At 39.5% G+C, this 18,530-nt stretch overlaps 1 protein-coding gene across 1 annotated transcript; it reads right to left on the bottom strand.

The window, feature by feature from the left end:
• Positions 1–322: 322 nt before the first annotated feature.
• On the bottom strand, positions 323–18,502 carry uacaa (uveal autoantigen with coiled-coil domains and ankyrin repeats a). Its single transcript, XM_053623066.1, has 17 exons — positions 17,876–18,502; positions 16,932–17,059; positions 14,681–14,769; positions 14,491–14,555; positions 13,825–13,882; positions 9,954–10,024; positions 9,429–9,535; positions 8,023–8,204; positions 7,154–7,188; positions 6,754–6,804; positions 6,088–6,153; positions 5,913–5,940; positions 5,787–5,827; positions 4,352–5,461; positions 4,052–4,192; positions 2,295–2,360; positions 323–1,936 (listed from the first exon to the last, which is right to left on the bottom strand). Exons 1-17 carry the CDS (start codon positions 17,921–17,923, stop codon positions 1,865–1,867), a joined length of 2,358 nt encoding a protein of 785 aa, XP_053479041.1. The 5' UTR covers positions 17,924–18,502; the 3' UTR covers positions 323–1,864.
• Between the last annotated feature and the right edge of the window lie 28 nt (positions 18,503–18,530).

The following is an 18,530-nucleotide window of genomic DNA, read 5'->3' as shown; positions in this document are numbered from 1 at the left end:
GCTATAATTGGCACTGACCTTACATCAGGGATGCACAGACATTTCCCACTATATGTCTACACCACAGTTCCTTCACCATTTGCTAGTAAATTGAATAGATCATATGTATACCTTTATATCCAAGAAAAACAAAGCGTGTCCTCAAGTGTCACAAGATATAGCATGAAACGTCTGGAATGGTACTAGTGTGCTGGCTTATGTGGCTTAAATCAGAGGGAAAATTTACCTCCTTTAAAGTGATCTGATTACAGCACAAGTTACGGCTGTGAAGGAACAAGCTTTGAGTCACGGGTGGAGCCACATGCAGCCAACACTTGTTAGGAGGCTGTTAAATGCCATGTTATGATCTTTAAGAGCACTAAAGAATATGAGCAAAACCAAACCAAAAGCAGCCATCTGGTTCTGGTTAGAGCACTGGAAATCTGATTAAAGGCAAATCTCCAGGCACACTGAAAGGCGTTCACCATAATTACTGAGAACGGCTTTGACAGATCAGACCGCAAAGAACTAAACTAGAAACCAATGTTGTGGTTTGTGCTCCTTTTAAATATAAACCAGAAACTCACAATAATGGCCAGAGCATGGAAGTGGATTTCAACTGAACAAATTGAGGAGAAGGGGTGGAGGAGGGGAATGTGGCTGGCTTGGCTTCAAAGTTAAATGGCGTATTAAGTTTCTCTCTCCTGCAGAATATCTCCAGCCTTAAAAACCATAGTCCTCATGCCAAAAGGTTCTTTTCTTTCACAAAATAATACTGCTTTCACCAGCTGCATTTGCAGTACAGCCACCCAGGCCGAGAAAGTGAATAAAACCACACTGGCCACAATAACTCTGTTCAGCCACGGAATGGAAAACACACAAATGGAGGTGCGAGTGTGAGCGCAGGGATTAGAGCTGTCCTTAAAACATAAATCTTATTAATAGAAATAAGAAAGCCGATGGATGACTGCGCCGAGGTGAACGTGGGCTACAAGAATAATTTCTCAGGTTACTGCTTAAATGAAAGCCATATGAGGAGAGGTTCTGGAGAATGTATAAAAGGGTTGCACAGGATTTTGATAGAGAAAAAAATAACAGCATGACCGAGAGGGGGTATAGTAAATGTCTGGATATATTTTAAGAGGCTAGGATTTATTAACTGTGCAATTATTGTCTTTCTTGGAGAAAGTGGGAATTCTAATCAATATTAGTAGAAATTTGTTGTGTGAGGATAGACTGCACTTTACATTCAGGCCCTGGACAGGGTCCACTCACCAGACTCTATTAGTCCGTGAAGGTGAGTTTGACTACAAAGCATTTGTACAAAATCAGTACATCAGTACAATCTGTATTGTACAACCTCCATATCTCCTCACTACAAATCAGTTTGCAGCAGAATCCACAAGAGGGCAGTCCTGTTCCTCCAACATGTACAGAAGCAGTAACAGCCACTTAATTAAGATACCTGAATCATTAACCATACCCAGATCAGAAGGTCTCAAGAAATGTAAAGTTTATATCTTCAAAAAAAAGAAGAAAAAAAGGACAAGAGCTTTGATGGTGAATATTTTCTTTAGAAGAAGCCATAAAAAAAGAACAGTTAGTAATTTGTACATATTATACATTTGATAAAATAATAATTATTTAATATATTTACATAATATTGAATAAAAGGCGCATGAACTTGTGTACAGTAGTTGTCACCGATATTTCACAAGTGGTTTCAATCCTAAACATAAGCAATAATACAATTATACATTTCTCTCTCTCTCTCTCTCTCTCTCTCTCTCTCGCTCTCTCATGCACACACATACACACTCAGATAGAGAGAGTTAGAGAGAATAATGCAGAGACTCTGACCTAGAGAGACAGAGATAAGCAATGATCAACATACACACTCCTGTCTCATTTTGGCAATCTGAATCAGTGCCAATCTGGCCTCCTCATCCATGTAACCCTGCAAATACAAAAAAAAAAATCAACAATGATTAGTCCTTAACTATATCTAAAACTGCTTTGGTCATAGTGTTAGGGTCAAACATATCGACCATTTAACCCCTCCAGCTCCAAGCACATTATTTAATGATCCATCTTCAAGCATACTATCCGTAGTTTAATATTACACTGCGTATAATATTAACTATGATTATTCTATAAAATATTCGGTAACTACTGTGAAATTAATAGGCAGGCATATGTGGTGTAAAGAGTGAGGAGTGTGAGACCAATGAAAGGGTCCTGGAACTTAAAGTGGTTATTAAGGACAATATACTGTACATATGTTATGGTATAGTATTGTAAGCTTTAAATCATACCTGTGCTGCACTGAGAAGACGTGCACGATATATACCAAGAACTTGTCTATAATGTCTTTCAGAGTTCTAGAGAGAGAGAAAGAGAGAGAGAGAGAGAGAGAGAGAGAGATAACCTGCAATTAATTGTCCCATTCAAACCACTCAGACTCTTATACTAGCTCTTACATTATGAATGGGCAAAAAAAAGTAAAAAATCCATACACTGCAATTAAATACAACACACATACTATAGCTTGTGGTGTGTCCTGGTTATGTAAATGATTTGAATGGAGAATGTTTTTTGACCGATCATGAATCTGATAAAACAGAAATGTATTAAGGATGCACAGAACAATAAGCATTTTTTTAAGCTCACTTCTGCATAATCCATGGCAACCGAATCTGTTAACTCTGTGTCCATAGCAGAAGTTTACAGATAAGGCAAGAAAGCTTGACCTTGGCCACGGCCACACAGACACAAATACACATACACATATTAGCAGGAGAGTAACAGCAGGAGAAAAAGGAAGTGTTTGTGAAGATAGAGAGCCTGTGAGATTCTGCTGGACACAGTTACAGGACTGAAACCAGGAAGAAACACCACTGATCTCTGTTAGACAAATACGATCGTGACAAACAAATACAAATGTGACTTCAGTACATGTGATCTCAACCTGGACATCATAATTGTGACATTTAGAAAAAATGTAAGCTTCTTAACGTGGCCCTTTGTATACCAGAACAAACATTCGAAAATGACATCAACAAGTCAAGTTTTCTTCCCTACATCATAATAAGAAACATTAAGATCCAGTGTAAGGAAGTAAGCACAAGAAGTCATTTAACACTTTTATTATGTTATAGGTCAATTTGACTCATTTCTACATTTGAGATGTCTGGTTAATCTCTCTTTTTCTCTTTGAATTTTTTTACTTTCCTCATTTAGGGTCATGAACTTAGAGTATATGCAAATATTTATTCTTATGGCTTGTCTCGGACTTTTTCTTGCCGTTTTTATGTGTATTTAAAATTGTGGAAGTCACTCTGACCCAAAACATAATGGAGGTAACTTTATTTTTCCCAATATAACAGGAGGGTTAAGTGGCTGAGTTTTTGTCAAAGTAATTTCATCTCAATAAGTACTTGAAAATGTGATTTAGTTCAAGCCATCTCAATTCTCCTGATAATATGAGACAATTTCATGGCAAACTCCAGCATGTGGGTAAAATGGCAAAATGCTTGTTGGTAGCAATTTGTGCACAATCAACTAAAGTGAGGGTCTCTCTGGATACCAGGCTCATGTGTACAGGTGGGTGTGAGGTAGCCTCCATTTTCTGCTGCTCGAAAAAAAGTGCTTGAAACGCACTGCTGGCCCATTTCCAGCACCGTAATGCAATAACAATATGCATATACCTATTGAAAGCATAAGATTGGTATCACAAATATTTCTTTGGCTTCCATTCAGCCACTAGCTGAATTCATTTCTGCTGAGAGCATGATGCTTTTGAGTGAAAGACTATGTGAAAATTTGCAGCAAATATACGCATGAATAGAAATAATGATCCGGTTTATAGTGGTTTGTGTTCGAAGGGTCAAACGCTTTTCAATCCAAAGAGTCTTGATCAGACAATTCATTAGAAAACACTACAGAGAGTGCAGGTGCAAAATACTGTGGATGAAATTGCAAACATAATCAGAGCAAAATTAGTGCCTGTCTGTGCTAAGAGTGGAGCAGAAGAGAGGTCTTTTAAACTACTCGGTTTGTAGGGGGGACTGACCTCTAGCTGCTGTTGCAGGCTCTTAATGTGGGCCTGCAGGATGGTGCTGCTGTCTGAGTGCACAAGGCTATGGACACTACTGTGTGTTGAGCTGTTCTGAGCCGCCCTCTGACCTTCTGCCTCCACTATTATCTCTGAATCCTGGAATGGAAAACAGTTTGGGTGAGCCACAAACAAACAAACAAAAAATCGGTAGTGCTCAGAAATACTGCTAGAACTATCACACATTTACACTGCTAACAGAAATAATATAGTTTGAATAGAAATGTGGTTTGAATGATGAGAATTTGTTCTTCAAACCTTATTTTGTCCATCAGCAGTAGTTAGTAGCATTTCAGTTGCCTCCTTACAGTTGACAGTGGTGGGTGTACGCTTTTCTAGAGTTTCCTCAGTCTGTGTGCCTCTATCGCACCGAGATGTTTGCTCAGGCTGAGGCGGCTTCTGCAGTTCAGCACTTGCATTCTTGCCTTCCTCATCCCTCTCCATGCTCTTCTCCATCTGTTTAAGAGTCAGCCTAAGCTGAGCTACCTCATTCTCCTTCGTCTCCAGCATAGCCACAGGCACAAACCGGGCCTGTAGGGCCTCCTGCAGAGTGTCCAGCTCTGTCCTCTGCTCCTGCAGTTCTCTTGTGAGACTCTGGTTTTCCTCACTGGTTTTCTGCTGCCTCAGCAGTGCTTCCTGAGCCTGCCTTTGTGCCTGGTGAAGTGCAGTACTGAGTGAGCTTCTTATAGACTCATGCTCCTCTACGCTGATGTAGCTCTTCTTATCCAGCTCTCGCTGAAGAGTCTCGCTCGTTAGATCCGTCATGGTGGCTTTTGGAGAACCAGGCTTCCATTCCGAGGGGGTTTGTATTTCCTTACAAGCCACTTGGGTTCTCGGAGCTTCCCGACTTGCCTGCAGTGCATTTATGTCCTCTTTCTTCAGCAGCTCCTCAGTGAGCTTGTGTACCTCCTGTAGGAGCATGTCATTCCTCTCTTTTTGCTCCTCAGCTTCCCTCTTGCTTTGGCCAAGCTCCTCGTGTGCTCGATGAAGCTCTGCTCTGGCTTCGAACAGTTGTACTCTCAGATCCTCCACTAGGTTCTCACGCATGGCTACCAAATGTGCCTGCATTTGCCTCACCCTAGCCTCCGAGCCGGCCATTCTACGCTGCACCTCCCCCAGTGCCTCCTCCAGCTCCCAAGCATGGCTATGGGCCTGCTGCAGTGCTCGCTCACTACTTCTCCTCAACTCCTCATAGTCCCGAGTGCGTAGGACTAGAGCCGCATCCAACCTGAACAGCTCTTCCTGGGCAGCATCATGCCTCCGCCTCGTCTCCCATAGTTCCCTCTTAAGGAGATCAGCCTCACCAGCCAGCACCTCCTTTGCTTTGAATGAGGCCGGAGCTGCTGAATGAGGGGCATGATGACTAACCTGGAAAGAATTTTTCAAGAACTGATAAAGAAGTAGACCTTCTGCTGAAATATTCTGTTAGCAGATCTCTTTGAGCAGTCAAGAGCTTAACTTCAGATTACATACTCATAGTTGAGACTGCGCAACATAGTGAAGAGAAAACGTTATCATTGCCTACATTACAGAAATGTGCTTTCTAATCCTAATCAAATTGACAGATAAAAGTAGTGAGGGTATAAAAATGGAATGGCTGAATGTCACCTTCAGCATGTCATAATGAATATAAAAATGAAAGGACCAGTGTAAGGAACAATAAGAGAGATGATTATTAGAATAAGGAATGTACCTGTGCACAATCTGGATGATAACTCTGTAGGTTATCTTTTCCTTGAAGGCACAAAAACTGAACGTCAAAACAGCAGAGCCACCATTATATGTGCTACTGTTTACAATTCTAAAGTCCAACTCTTACCATTTTCTGAATGGCTGCCATACTCCTTCTGTAATTTAGAGAGCACTCGTTAATGAAAGATTATTCACAACTAAACGCCACAAAAATAAATCCTGCTGGTTCAGTGGAGAGAAAACAGCTGCTGTATGGCTCAGTCTCCATCACCACCACCATTCACCTATAGCGTGTTACTCACTGCATGCTGCTGTGGTGGAACGGTGTTAAGGCAGCTGATGCCTGAAGATGGGCCTTTAGCGGGAGCCTGTAAAAAGAGATAATGACTGTTAAGAAACATGAAGCTTCTGAAAAGGTTTTTATAAGATGTAGGCCTACTTGGGTGAATAGCATAATGATAATGAGTCTTTATTGGTCACATATACATTACAGCACAGTGAAATTTTTTTCTTCGCATACCCCAGCATGTTAGGAAGATGGGGTCAGAGCGCAGGGTCAGCCATGATACAGCACCCCTGGAGCAGAGAGGGTTAAGGGCCTTGCTCAAGCGCTGCCAGGACTGCCCCAGCCCTAGCACTGCCAGGCTACCACTTTTGGGCCCTTGAGCAAGGCCCTTAACCCTCTCTGCTCCAGGTGCGCCGTATCATGACTGACTCTACGCTCTGACCCCAGCTTCCTGACAGGCTGGGGTATGCAAAGAAAACAATTTCACTGTGCTCTACTGTATATGTGACCAATAAAGACTCATTATCATTATTATCATATTAGTGACACTATGCTCTATTATACTACAATTTTAAATAATCTATTAGACCCCTGTCTAGTTCAGGCATAACTAGCATAAAGTCGAATAATAGTAGAAGAACTTACAGGTTAATTTCCGAATCACCAGTAATATTATGCTTACCTGTATACTCATCGTCCTCACAAGAGCATGTGTTTCATTATTCACTGACCTCTGCAGAAAAGGAAAGAAAAACAGCACGCTTTTATTATTTTTCATTATTGATTTTAACATGGCAGAGATTGAACATCACCCATTCACCCACCGCTGAACAGAATTGGGCTGCTTCTTTATTATTAGCAGTTTGGCATCTAGGTTGCAGTAAGATTAATAGACACAAGCAGGAGAACCAGGAGAAGAGCTTTTGTTTAGATACTGGTGGTGAGCCAAAGTAAAACCAAGAAGCAGAAAGGGAGGTAGGACATGTTTGTCTTAGTAGCATCATTAAATCATTTAAAACATAACTCATAAATAACAATTCAAACCCTTCCCTTTGAGACCAAGTTTTCCATTCCATCCTTACCTGCTGCTGTAACTGTGGACCAGTCCTGGAAGCCTCTATAGCAGTATAAAAAAAACAAAACAAAAAACACAAGAGTAATTTATTTATCATTGAGATCTTGTTCAATGTTTCAGTACCAAATCTATAATATTTTCATGGTTGTGTTTTCTTTATTTTATTTACAGCACGAACAACAGTGCTCAGGGCTAGCTCTACAGCCAGGGTCATAACACAATTCTTGTCACTTGGGGCTGTGGCTTTGTTTTATGTTGTAGTAAATTTCACAGCAGTCAGCACTTGAAAAATACATCAGAATACTTCTTCAGAAGAGAAACTACTTTAATGTATTCAGTAGGGGCCTACATCCCAATGCCAGACAGCTGAAACATTGATTCAGCTCACATGTTTTTCTTTAATAAGCTTATTCATAGACAAGTGCCAACAACATCTAACAGAATACAACATGTGCCATGCACACACCCATAAAGGCTTAAGGGAAGCAGACAGAGTAGAAAAAACCGGGATCAGTGATCTGTAATAAATGGCACTTCTTGCCAAATTCATTTATTTCTAGCTTAAAGCACTGATGTACCGGCATTCAATGAGAAAACTAACCCCATAGGCCATTACGCTGCACTATAAAAATGCTGGCCTTCAGTAAAAACTGAGTACAGTTTTCTGATAACGTATCCATATACATCACATAACTCTAATATCTCCCTGCAATATCTGTAATCAACAAAAGAATGTATTGTACGTGCTACATGTACAGCCATGTTTGAGAGGAAGCAGAATAGGCTGGATTAAAACAATAATACTACTTGCCAAATCTTGCCAGGTACAACTTTTCCTCCCTAGAGTTAAGCTGCTGCTTGCTTTAGATGACTTGCCTTTGCTGGCTGCATCCCAGGCTTGTTTGATCATCATGATCAAGGCTTGGTCTCCACTAAGTCGGGCGTAGTGGCACAAGTCATGGCCATGCAGGTCCACGGTAGTGACATCTGCCTTATGCTTCAGCAAGACCTCCACTACTTCACGGCAAACGTGCTCACAAGCCAAGATGAGTGCAGTCCTACACACACACACACACACATACACACACACACACACAAACCCAGAGAGAATAGCACTTTATATACAAAGACGATGTCATTGAGACCTTATAACAGATCCTCAGAGCACATTTTGGTACCATGACCCATGGCTCATCTCTATTAGATAAATGTGTACAAAAGTTCATTGATTGTATGCATTCTCTTATTAAGGAGCACACCAGACAACATCACCCTGACCTTTTCCTTATTTACTACAGTTCCTGTGTGTAAAGATTTTATATAAACACATACTTCCATCAATAATGTACTGTAATGTTGTTTTATATACAATTCATCTCCTTTTATTTTCTTTGAAACACACTTCAACATTCCAGTATTGATTTCTCTCAATACTACAGTACTGATGGATGACCTCATTCAGCAAACAAGTATTCTTAAATAAATATTCTTAATTGGCCAAACAGGAAGTGCAGCTACTATGGGAGAACCATAAATATTGATTTTTCTCTTCAGTTCAGCCAATTCCAACCACCCACTAACCAGTTTTCTGCTATCATAAGACAGAGTGTGACAGAGAGAGAGAGAGAGAGATGGGGTATGCCACCCCTCCCACCCAGAGAACACAGGAAGTTTTCCTCCATTGGCTCCTGGCCACAGATTGTTTGTGGCATTGTCGTGGTATTAACTCGTGATCTCCCAACCATAGGGCAAATACTAATCTGTTGCGCCACTTGGGAGCCACAGATAATGCATGCATTTATCATTGCTGTAGGTCTAGACTTAAGATGACAATGAAACAATTCCTAACTGGATCTTTAAATACTTGTTCTTTTTTCCTTTATTTTTATTAACACACACAAGTTGTCCATATTCTAGAACTGTGCAGGGAATTGGCTTTTAATCCTACTCCCTCCTGCCCACAAAGGAATTCCAACCAATCCTGTCTGCTATTTTTTATTGTACTTGAATGTGATATTTTCGAATAGACTTGGGGGTTTTTCCCCCCAAAATATAAATAAATGTCTAAATTTTGAATTAGGCACAGAGACCTAATTTAGCATTTTCAAAGCGACGCTCAGGTTTATACAGCAAAGAGTCATCTGATGACCAAGGATAACTGATTAAACATGTGAAATCATATGTGGTTCCTGCTTGGGTGGAATGAAAACCCGTAGCCACACTGGCCTTTTTGGATAGCCATCATTTAGAATGTAAATAAGAACAGAAAGAAAACAGCATACTTATTTTGCTTGTCTCGAAGATTGACTGAAGCCCCACAATTTAAAAGTTGTTGACAAGCTCGGGTATGGCCCATCTGTGCTGCTATCATCAAAGGAGAACGACCATCCTGAGGAAAAAACAACATTTTTTATTACATAAACCACAACATCTGACATTTGAATAAATTTCTGGCTTAAAACTTGTATTTAAAAAAAACTGTAACAAAGCTTTCTTCACTAGCAAAGGTTCTATATACATATCGCTATCTTTATTTTCTTTAGATGTCTCCTTCCTTGCATTAATTGATAATAATTTTACAGTGTATCTTTGTTTTAAGGATGTGGTCAAATGTAAACAGATTAAAGCATGTTTGATAATTAGGTGTGGCAATTAGGGTATATATACACAGAGCTTCTAGAACAGGAAAGACTTTGCAAGTAAACTGTTTTTTTTCAGTGTCTGGTGTAATTATTGCTGCACTGAGTGAAGTTAGGTAGTGAAGTTGGTGAAGTGCAAAACCACACAGATCCAAGTTTTGTTCTTACCTTGTCGACAGCACTGACACTTGCACCGCTGCTACACAGCATTTTGATTATTGTAGTGTGACCTGCATAAGCTGAACAAACAAGCTAATATAAACATCATGTGGGTTCCACTCATACAATGCTGAGTGTATATACAGTCAGGTCCATACGTATTTGGTCAGTGACACATTTTTTGTATTTTTGCCTCTGTGCATCACCACAATGGATTTGAAATGAAGCAATCAAGATGTGATTGAAGTGTAAACTTTCAGCTTTAATTCAGTGGCCTTAGCAAAAATATTGCATTAACCATTTAGGAATTACAGCCATTTAATACAGAGTCCCTCCATTTTCACAGGCTCAAATTTAATTGGAATAATTGCAGCCTGTTTCCTCATTATTTCATGAGAAAATTAAGTTGATAAAAGGTCTGGAGTTGATTCCAAGTGTTGAATTTGCATTTGGTAGCTGTTCATGGGAACTCTCAATACACGGTCCAAAGAAGTGTCGATATAAGTGAAGAAGTAATCATTAGGCTGAAAAAGAAAAACAGATCTATTTGATACTTTCTTAAAAAGAAGGAATGCACAGGCGAGCTCAGCAACACCAAAACGCCTGGAAGACCTTGGCAGACAGCTAAAATGGATGATCACAGAATTCTTTCTTTGTTGAAGAAAAACCCCTTCACAACATTTAACCAAGTCAAGAACATTCTGGAGGAGGTAGGCGTATCATTGTCAAAGTCTACAATCAAGAGACGCCTTCATGAATGTAAATACAGACGGTTTACCTCAAGATGCAAACCACTGGTAACACTCAAGAACAGAAAGGCCATATAAGACTTTGCTAAATAAATAAATAAATAAATACCATTTTTACTCTAACTCTAAAAAGCCTGATCGGTTCTGATGCAAGATTAACTTGTACCAGAATGATGGGAAGAGAAGAATGGAAAAGGAAAGGAAGGGCCATGATCCAAAACATATCACATCATCTGTCAAACATGGTGGAGGAGGTTTTATGGCATAGGCATATATGGCTGCCAATGAAACTGGGTCTCTGGTGTTTATTGATGATGTGACTGCTGATAAAAGTAGCAGGATAAATATAAAAAGTGTATAGCGCTATACTTTCTGCTCAGATTCGGTCAAATGCTGAAAAACTGATAGGACGGTGCTTCACAGTACAGATGGATAATCACCCAAAACATACTGCGAAAGTAACCCAAGAGCTTCTTAATGCAAAGAAATTACATGTTCTTAAATGTCCAGTGACCTCAACCCAATTGAAAATGCTTTTCACTTACTGAAGACAAAACTGAAGTCAGAAAGATCTACAAACAAGCAGCAACTGAAGGTGGCTGCAATACAGTTGTGGCAAAGCATCTCAAGGCAGGAAACTCAGCATTTGGTGATGTATAATAAGTATGAATAATAATCATAATATTTATGATTATGTTAGTTTGTCCAATTATTTTTGAGCTTGTGAAAATGGAGGGATTCTATAAAAAAAAAAAAATAGCCATAATTTCTAAGTGGTTAATGCAATATTTATATTAAGCCCATTGAATTAAAGCTGAATGTGTACAATTCAATCACATCTTGACTGCTTGATTTCAAATCCATTGTGGTGGTGTACAGAGGAAAAAGCACAAATATTGTTCACTGTCCAAATACTTATGAACTGAACTGTGAATATTTATCTTGACCGGTAATCATAAACAATCTGGTTACATATCAGGGAAACAGCCCAAAATCACGCAGGTTTTGAAATTGAAAATACAATTATTACAATATACACAGCAAAGGAAATATGAAAGCAGTGTTATTTAAAACTGGCAAAGAAGTCTGTGAATATGACACAAACACAAGACACTGATTATTCAGCAGGAAATATCCCAGACTAGGCAAACTGAAATCCTATTGCATGTTGACCTCCCTCATTTTTAAAATAATTTGTTTCATTAAATATATGTAAGCTTATAACATACATATCGACCTATAAAACACACCCAAACAGTGACCCAAAGCATCAAGGAGATGTATTAAATGTTTTGGCCCCTGGAGAGAGAATATATGTGGCACCATCCATGAGACCACTGAACACCTGGTTTTGCTGATAATGTACTGCGCTAGATTAAATCTATAAATCATACGGGGGACAAATCAGTGTGCTGCTCACCTTCACGTCACTATTTCCCAGTTCCTTTAACAATCATTGTGACACTGTGTAAAATGTGCTATGTGAAAAATGATCTGCAGCTCTCAATATAGCACATTCCTTCCTCAATATAGCACATTCCAGGGGTGTCCTCACTTTTGTGACTCCCTGAAAGCACTGGCTGTAATAAACAAATTGCTTCATTTGCCAATTGATATGCAGATAACCGAGTATACAGGGAGCACTGAAATAATGTTTCTGATATACACTCACCGGCCAGTGTACCACTGATTATTGCATTGCTTTCATGCAATTATCCAATCAACCAGTCATATGACAGCAGCACAAATAAATTGCACAAAATTATGCAGATACTGGTGACGAGCTTCAGTTACTGTTCACATCAAACATCAGAAAGGTGGAACATCTGATCTGGGTGACTTTGACTGTGGCATGGATGTCGGTGCCAGACGGACTGGTTTGTAAAACCATTTGTTGATGAGAGAGTCAGAGGTGAATGGCCAAACTGGTCCAAGGTGAGGCAATTAAATAGCGACTCTTTAGAACTGTGATGAGCAGAAAAGCATTTCAGAATGCACAACACTTGGAAGATGGATGAGCTGCAACAGCAGGCATTGAGACAAGAACAGTTATCTTGGGATAGAGTTGGTACAGGCTCACTGAAACTGGACAGTTGGAAAAATACTGCCTGGCCTGACTAATCTCAAATTATGACGTGATCTGCAGTTCTCAATATAGTACATTCCTCTTCATGGGTGTGCTCACTTTTGTGACTCCCTGAAAGGAAGGCAGGGTCAGAATTTGGCATTGCATGAATCCATCGACCCAACCTGCCTTGTGTAAACAGTTCAGGTTGGTGGTATATTGGTGTGGGGAATGTTTTCTTCGCACACACTGGCCCTCTTAATACCAAACAAGCCTCATTTGAACTCTCAGCCTGAGTATCGTTGGTGACTGCGTGCATCCTTTTGTGCATCCCAATGTCCCCATCTTGTAATGGCTACTTCCAGCATTATAATGGAGATGTGAGAAAGCACGTCATCTCATTCTGGTTCCATGAACATTACAATGAATTCAGTAAACTTCCTTTTTAGGCACTAGATCTGAATCCAATAGAGCACTTTCGGGATGTGGTACAATGGCAGATTCACAGCATGAATGTGCCGCTGACAAATCTGCAGCAATTATGTAATGCAATCATATCAACATGGACCAGAACCTTCTGGAAGTCGTGCCATGAAGAATTGAGGCTGTTCTGAGAGAAAACGTGTGCTACATAATATTGTTAGTTAGTTACAGTTACATTTATATAGCGCTTTTCTAGACACTCAAAGCACTTTCATAGTATGGGGGAGGGAGGGGGGGTTAGTCTGCTTAACCACCACTAGTGTGTAGCATCCACCTGGATGATGCGACGGCAGCCATAGTGCACCAGAACACCCATCACATCACCAGCAATTGTTCCTATCCAGTTTTTCCTTATAAAGTGGCTGTGGAGTATATAAAGCTTTATAGTGGACGTTGTCATAATCATAAGGGAATATGCCATCATTAGTTACTCATTGGACAATGACACAAAACGTGGAATGTAGCATTTCCGGACTTTAGTATTCTGTCCAGGTCTATGTGAGAAATAATGTTGGGGAACATAATGAACAAAGGTGGTGTAGTGTCACAAAGACATGTAAGAGGTATTAGATGTTCTGCTCACCTGCTTCATGTAAAGCTGTCCTCCCTTGCAGATCTGTGCTGTCAACAGGACTTTTACACTGCAAAACAATCTTTGATTATTACCTGAATGGATTAACCATTACAGATCAAACACTCATTCCTTTTCTTTCTTTTACACCACAGATTGACATAAAAAAAAACTATTATTATTATTATGATTATGATTATTATTATTATTTAAGGACAACAACGATTAAAAATTCCTTCTGTTTTTGCAATACAATACAATTTCTGTCATTGCCACTACTTTTTCTTTAGTCAAGGCTATCATTTTTCACTCAGGAAGGAGTGCCGACGCTATCTTCCTTAACCCTGAAGTAGCTATTTTATGATTTCTCACTGTTTACTGTACACTGAGGAGGTTGTGTTGCTATGGTACAAAAACCTGCTCCGACCTTGCCTCAGCTTAAGTGTTTTATGTGAGGGAACAAAAGGAGAAAAGCACAAAGACTACAGGCAGCAAAGAAGAACAGAAAACAAAACAGCTGTCACTAGATCTTGTTCAACAGGCTTTTGAAAGATCTTTTTTTTGGCAGGGTTGTTTTACAGCAAACATGGTACAACCTTAACTTGTTATTCCAAGGCAGCTAGTTCACCGACCATTCTTCCTGCAATTGTTAGTGAGTGAAAGCAAAACTTGCTGTACCTGCAACAAACGCTGCACACAGGCAGAATGGCCGCCTCTTGAAGAAAGATGCAGTGCAGTTTTACCTGCAGAATAAGAAGCTATTAATGTATGAGACATGCTTTACATGTGCTCAGTCGCACATCGCAGTCCCACAATCAGTGCAAAATCAAGTACAATGGTTCATTTAAGAGTGGAGAATGACTCTTACCAGCAGCATCTGCTGTGCGTAGGTTGACACCGTGGGCAAGGAAAACATTGAGGCTATTTATAAGCCCGTTGCTTGCTGCTAGGTGAAGCCTGCATTGAAAGAATGAGAAGTCTTATATTTTATAGTTTATATTAATAATTTCACTGCAATTGATTGAAATGCATTTATTTCAGAAAGTTACAAAGATTGGCCTTTGTGTCTGTGAAGTACGAGGTTAGAAAAAGACAAGGGCCATTAAGAAGAGGAAGCAAGAAGACAGAAAATGCACTATGGGATACAGATAGGATCAATCCTTAATTTAATGTACGGTAAAGACAATGTAATACATAAATCATGACATATTTTCCTTGTCTGATATATTTCAGCATGAACAGGATATCTTGCTAGAAAACGGTTTTATTCATCGGTATTCATCCAACAAGCTTGCGCTAGCTCAGTATTTTCATTTGATGAGAGTAGGGAGGTGGAGGGAGAGATAGATGACACGTTATCATTCATTCATTCAGTTTCAACTTTGTGTTCAGCTTTATCTTCAGCTTTATGTCTGACTTTATCCTGGTCAGGGTCACGGTGGATGCGTATACTATTCTGACCATGATGCAGAAATACACCAGTCCATAACAGGGCACCATGCACACATACCTAGGAGCAATTTTAGAGCAGTCAATCCACCTACCAGCATACTTTTGGGAGGTTGGACAAAACGAACAAGCCTGGAGCTGTGAGGCGGCCACCCTATCCGTTTTGCCACTATGTAATGGCCTTTTAAAAAAACAGACTGACTTCTTATTTATGATTCAACATTGAAGAGTCAATGCTAAGCTTAAACTTAAAGTAGGAAAACAACACAATCTTCAGTTCTCTATTTCTTTCTGTAACTAATCTTATTTCTTAACAGTTTGCAAAAAGAATATAAGACTGCATATTATATTATATTATATTATAACATATTGTATTATATTCTAACGTTACATTGTTTAAAAGAGTTCAAATTTTAAAAGCTGCCACCACAAGCCACCAGAACAGTTTCAATGCACCTTAGGATTGATTCTACACACCTCAGGAATTGTACCGGAGCGAAGAACACCTTTCTTACTAAAGACATCCTCTCACTTGGTGTTTTGATAATGGTGGTGCAAAATCTCCTATAAGATCTGGTTTAAGTGTAGGCTATAGCATATTATTGACATCATTTCCTTCTCATCTTCATCAAACCTGTCAGTAAGCCCTCATGCCCTGAGGATGGAGACATTGTCATCCTAGAAAAGCTCACTCCCATCATGATAAAAATACTGATTTGTAGTGACCTTCCATCTAAGGGCACAAATGAACCTAAATTAGGCCAAATGAACTCAAAATGTCCCCTAAAGCAAAACAGTATATTAACCAGCTAAATCTTTAGAAGTCATGTTGAAAGCCCTGACACATTTACAATGATTACTTTGCTGTATTGCTGTGTTCCATAGCAGCTAGAAGACACACACTGGACCCCCCCCTCGCCCCCCTTCCCTCCCTTCCCTATTTAAAACTCACAAAAGACATTCATTACAATAATGTGGGGTAGTGTCAAGTCCAAAGAATAACATTCTCCTCAAAACCTCAATTAATATGAATCTAACAGCACCCAAACCTGTGTTTCAAACGATTTCTAATTGTGTGTTTTAGGATGGTCACACCCTCATTAATATTCTAGCCCCGGTCAATTTATTACAGAGACTTACATGCAGAGTTTATGTAGAAAAGGAGCATTTCCTAGTTTTATAGTGCTTTAATCTATAAAGAAGCACTATAAAGCCCTGTGCAGCAATATAAAGAAGAGGTTCGAAATCATCCCAGATTTCAAATTCAGTGAAAGCACGCTGCAGAGGAAGACATGTCTACAAACCTCAAAGGTAACAAGCACTAAGCACTGCAGAGGAAAAATCAAAAGCAAAACCCATCACTATGTGCTCATTCAGCTTCTATCTGTGAATCTGTCTGTGCAGTTGCAATATAAAGCAGATGTTGGTGCCAAAAGATGAGTAAGACAAGAGAAAAAGAGAAAATAGGAATACAAATGTAAACAGTAAATGCACATGCATCTTTTTTTCCCCAAAAAGAAATTGTACTCTGCACAATCAAGTCAGTAGTACACATATTTCATTATACCAGATGAAATATGTGTACACGGTGAAATTCATGGCAGGAATGGTAGCGAAACCAACAGTCTTCTCTTTGATTAGAGGCGGTGATATAAAATGGTGACACTCACGAAGATCGGCCATCAGCGTCCAGTTTGGTGGCGACTGCTCCTTTCCTGAGTGTGTTGGAGACTTTGTCCACATCACCATTCTCCACTGCTTTCAGGAGACGCTCGTCATACTTATTCCAGTCCATAGCCTGTAAAGTCAGGTAAACATGACAGCTAGATACAAAAAGCGACAACAGTAAACAATCTGTGCGTACACGCACTGTATTAAATTCTGTCCACATGACTTCACGTCCAGAGACAGGACACCCTTAGGACAGCATTTCATGAGAATGCTGGGATTTATATCTGAGTTAATATAGCTCTAACCCGCTCAACTGAAAAGGCATGCGGCGTTCTTAAGGGAATGAATCTCTAAATACCTAGAATAACATCAGCGTAGCTGAATAATTTACTGTAAAACAAGCACATGTGGAATGTGTAAAGGGAAATAATCTTCATACACTTCAGGCAATGCAGATTTGAAACACTGCTGCTCCATCTAAAACACTCAAATACATATGGATTCACTTTTTGGATTTTTTGTATACTGTATTTTTCAAGTATAACTGTAAAGACTAATCGTGAGATGTGAGATTTATCTAGAATTTTCTGCAGGTTACTATGGTTTAACAGTCAGGTGCAAATCTGACAGGATTTTGACAGCCTCGTGGATCACAAACCACTGCACCTACAGTGGTTAACAATAATAATAATAATAATAATAATAATAATAATAATAATAATAGTCCATATTTCTTTGGAATTTAATTTTCTAAAGAAAAGGAAAAAACGTACAAATATATCAATTCGTTGTTTTTGAGGAGCCCACACCCTTCATTTTTCTACTAAAGCCCCACCTCAGGAGGCTAGCAAGTAGCCAAAGCTATTTCCTAAACTCCCCTCAGTGACCAAAAAAAAAAAAAGTAGCCGATAAGACTGGATCTGTTCAAATCAATCTTACTCACGCTGCTCGACGCTTCGTGTTTCTTCAGTCTCTGTTTCAGACTTTTCATGGCTGGAGAGCAGAAGCTATCAAAAAGCACGCAGCCAAGTCACTACACTTGTACAGAAGTTGAAAGCAACGTATTTTTCCTGTGTAGTCACTGAGACTCCGCCGCTCACACACACTGACGTGTTTCCAACACGCACACACACACACACACACACACACTCCCGTGTGTAGGTTAAAGTGCGAAGGTCGCAGTCTATTCACATTTATATGATCTCCTTTTTCAGATCTCTCTCTCTCTCTCACACACACACACACACACACACACACACAGAGAATGAACCGTGTGCGTGAGTATCTCGAGTTATTGTCGTATGATCATGTGCTTTTGCATGGAATCATTCCTGTATTGCAGATATCAGATCTACTGGAAAACTACAGTATGTAGATCACATTAACTATAAGAAAGAAAGAAAAACAATCACAGACCCCCTCAGTATAGATATATATCTAGTATATAGAGTTATATAACAGCATAGAACTATTCAGAAAAAATAGGCACAGATTAAATGTGTACAATGAGTTTTGTTTTAGTTATTATTATCCTTTTGTCTCCCACCCATAAATCCCGTTTGATTAAAGTTGATATTTAGATTGCATTTGACATTATT

This window comes from Ictalurus furcatus, chromosome 4 (assembly GCF_023375685.1).
Source record: "Ictalurus furcatus strain D&B chromosome 4, Billie_1.0, whole genome shotgun sequence".
NCBI lineage: Eukaryota > Metazoa > Chordata > Actinopteri > Siluriformes > Ictaluridae > Ictalurus > Ictalurus furcatus.
Note: the sequence above shows the minus strand (reverse complement) of the source record. Positions and strands in the feature narration are given on the sequence as shown.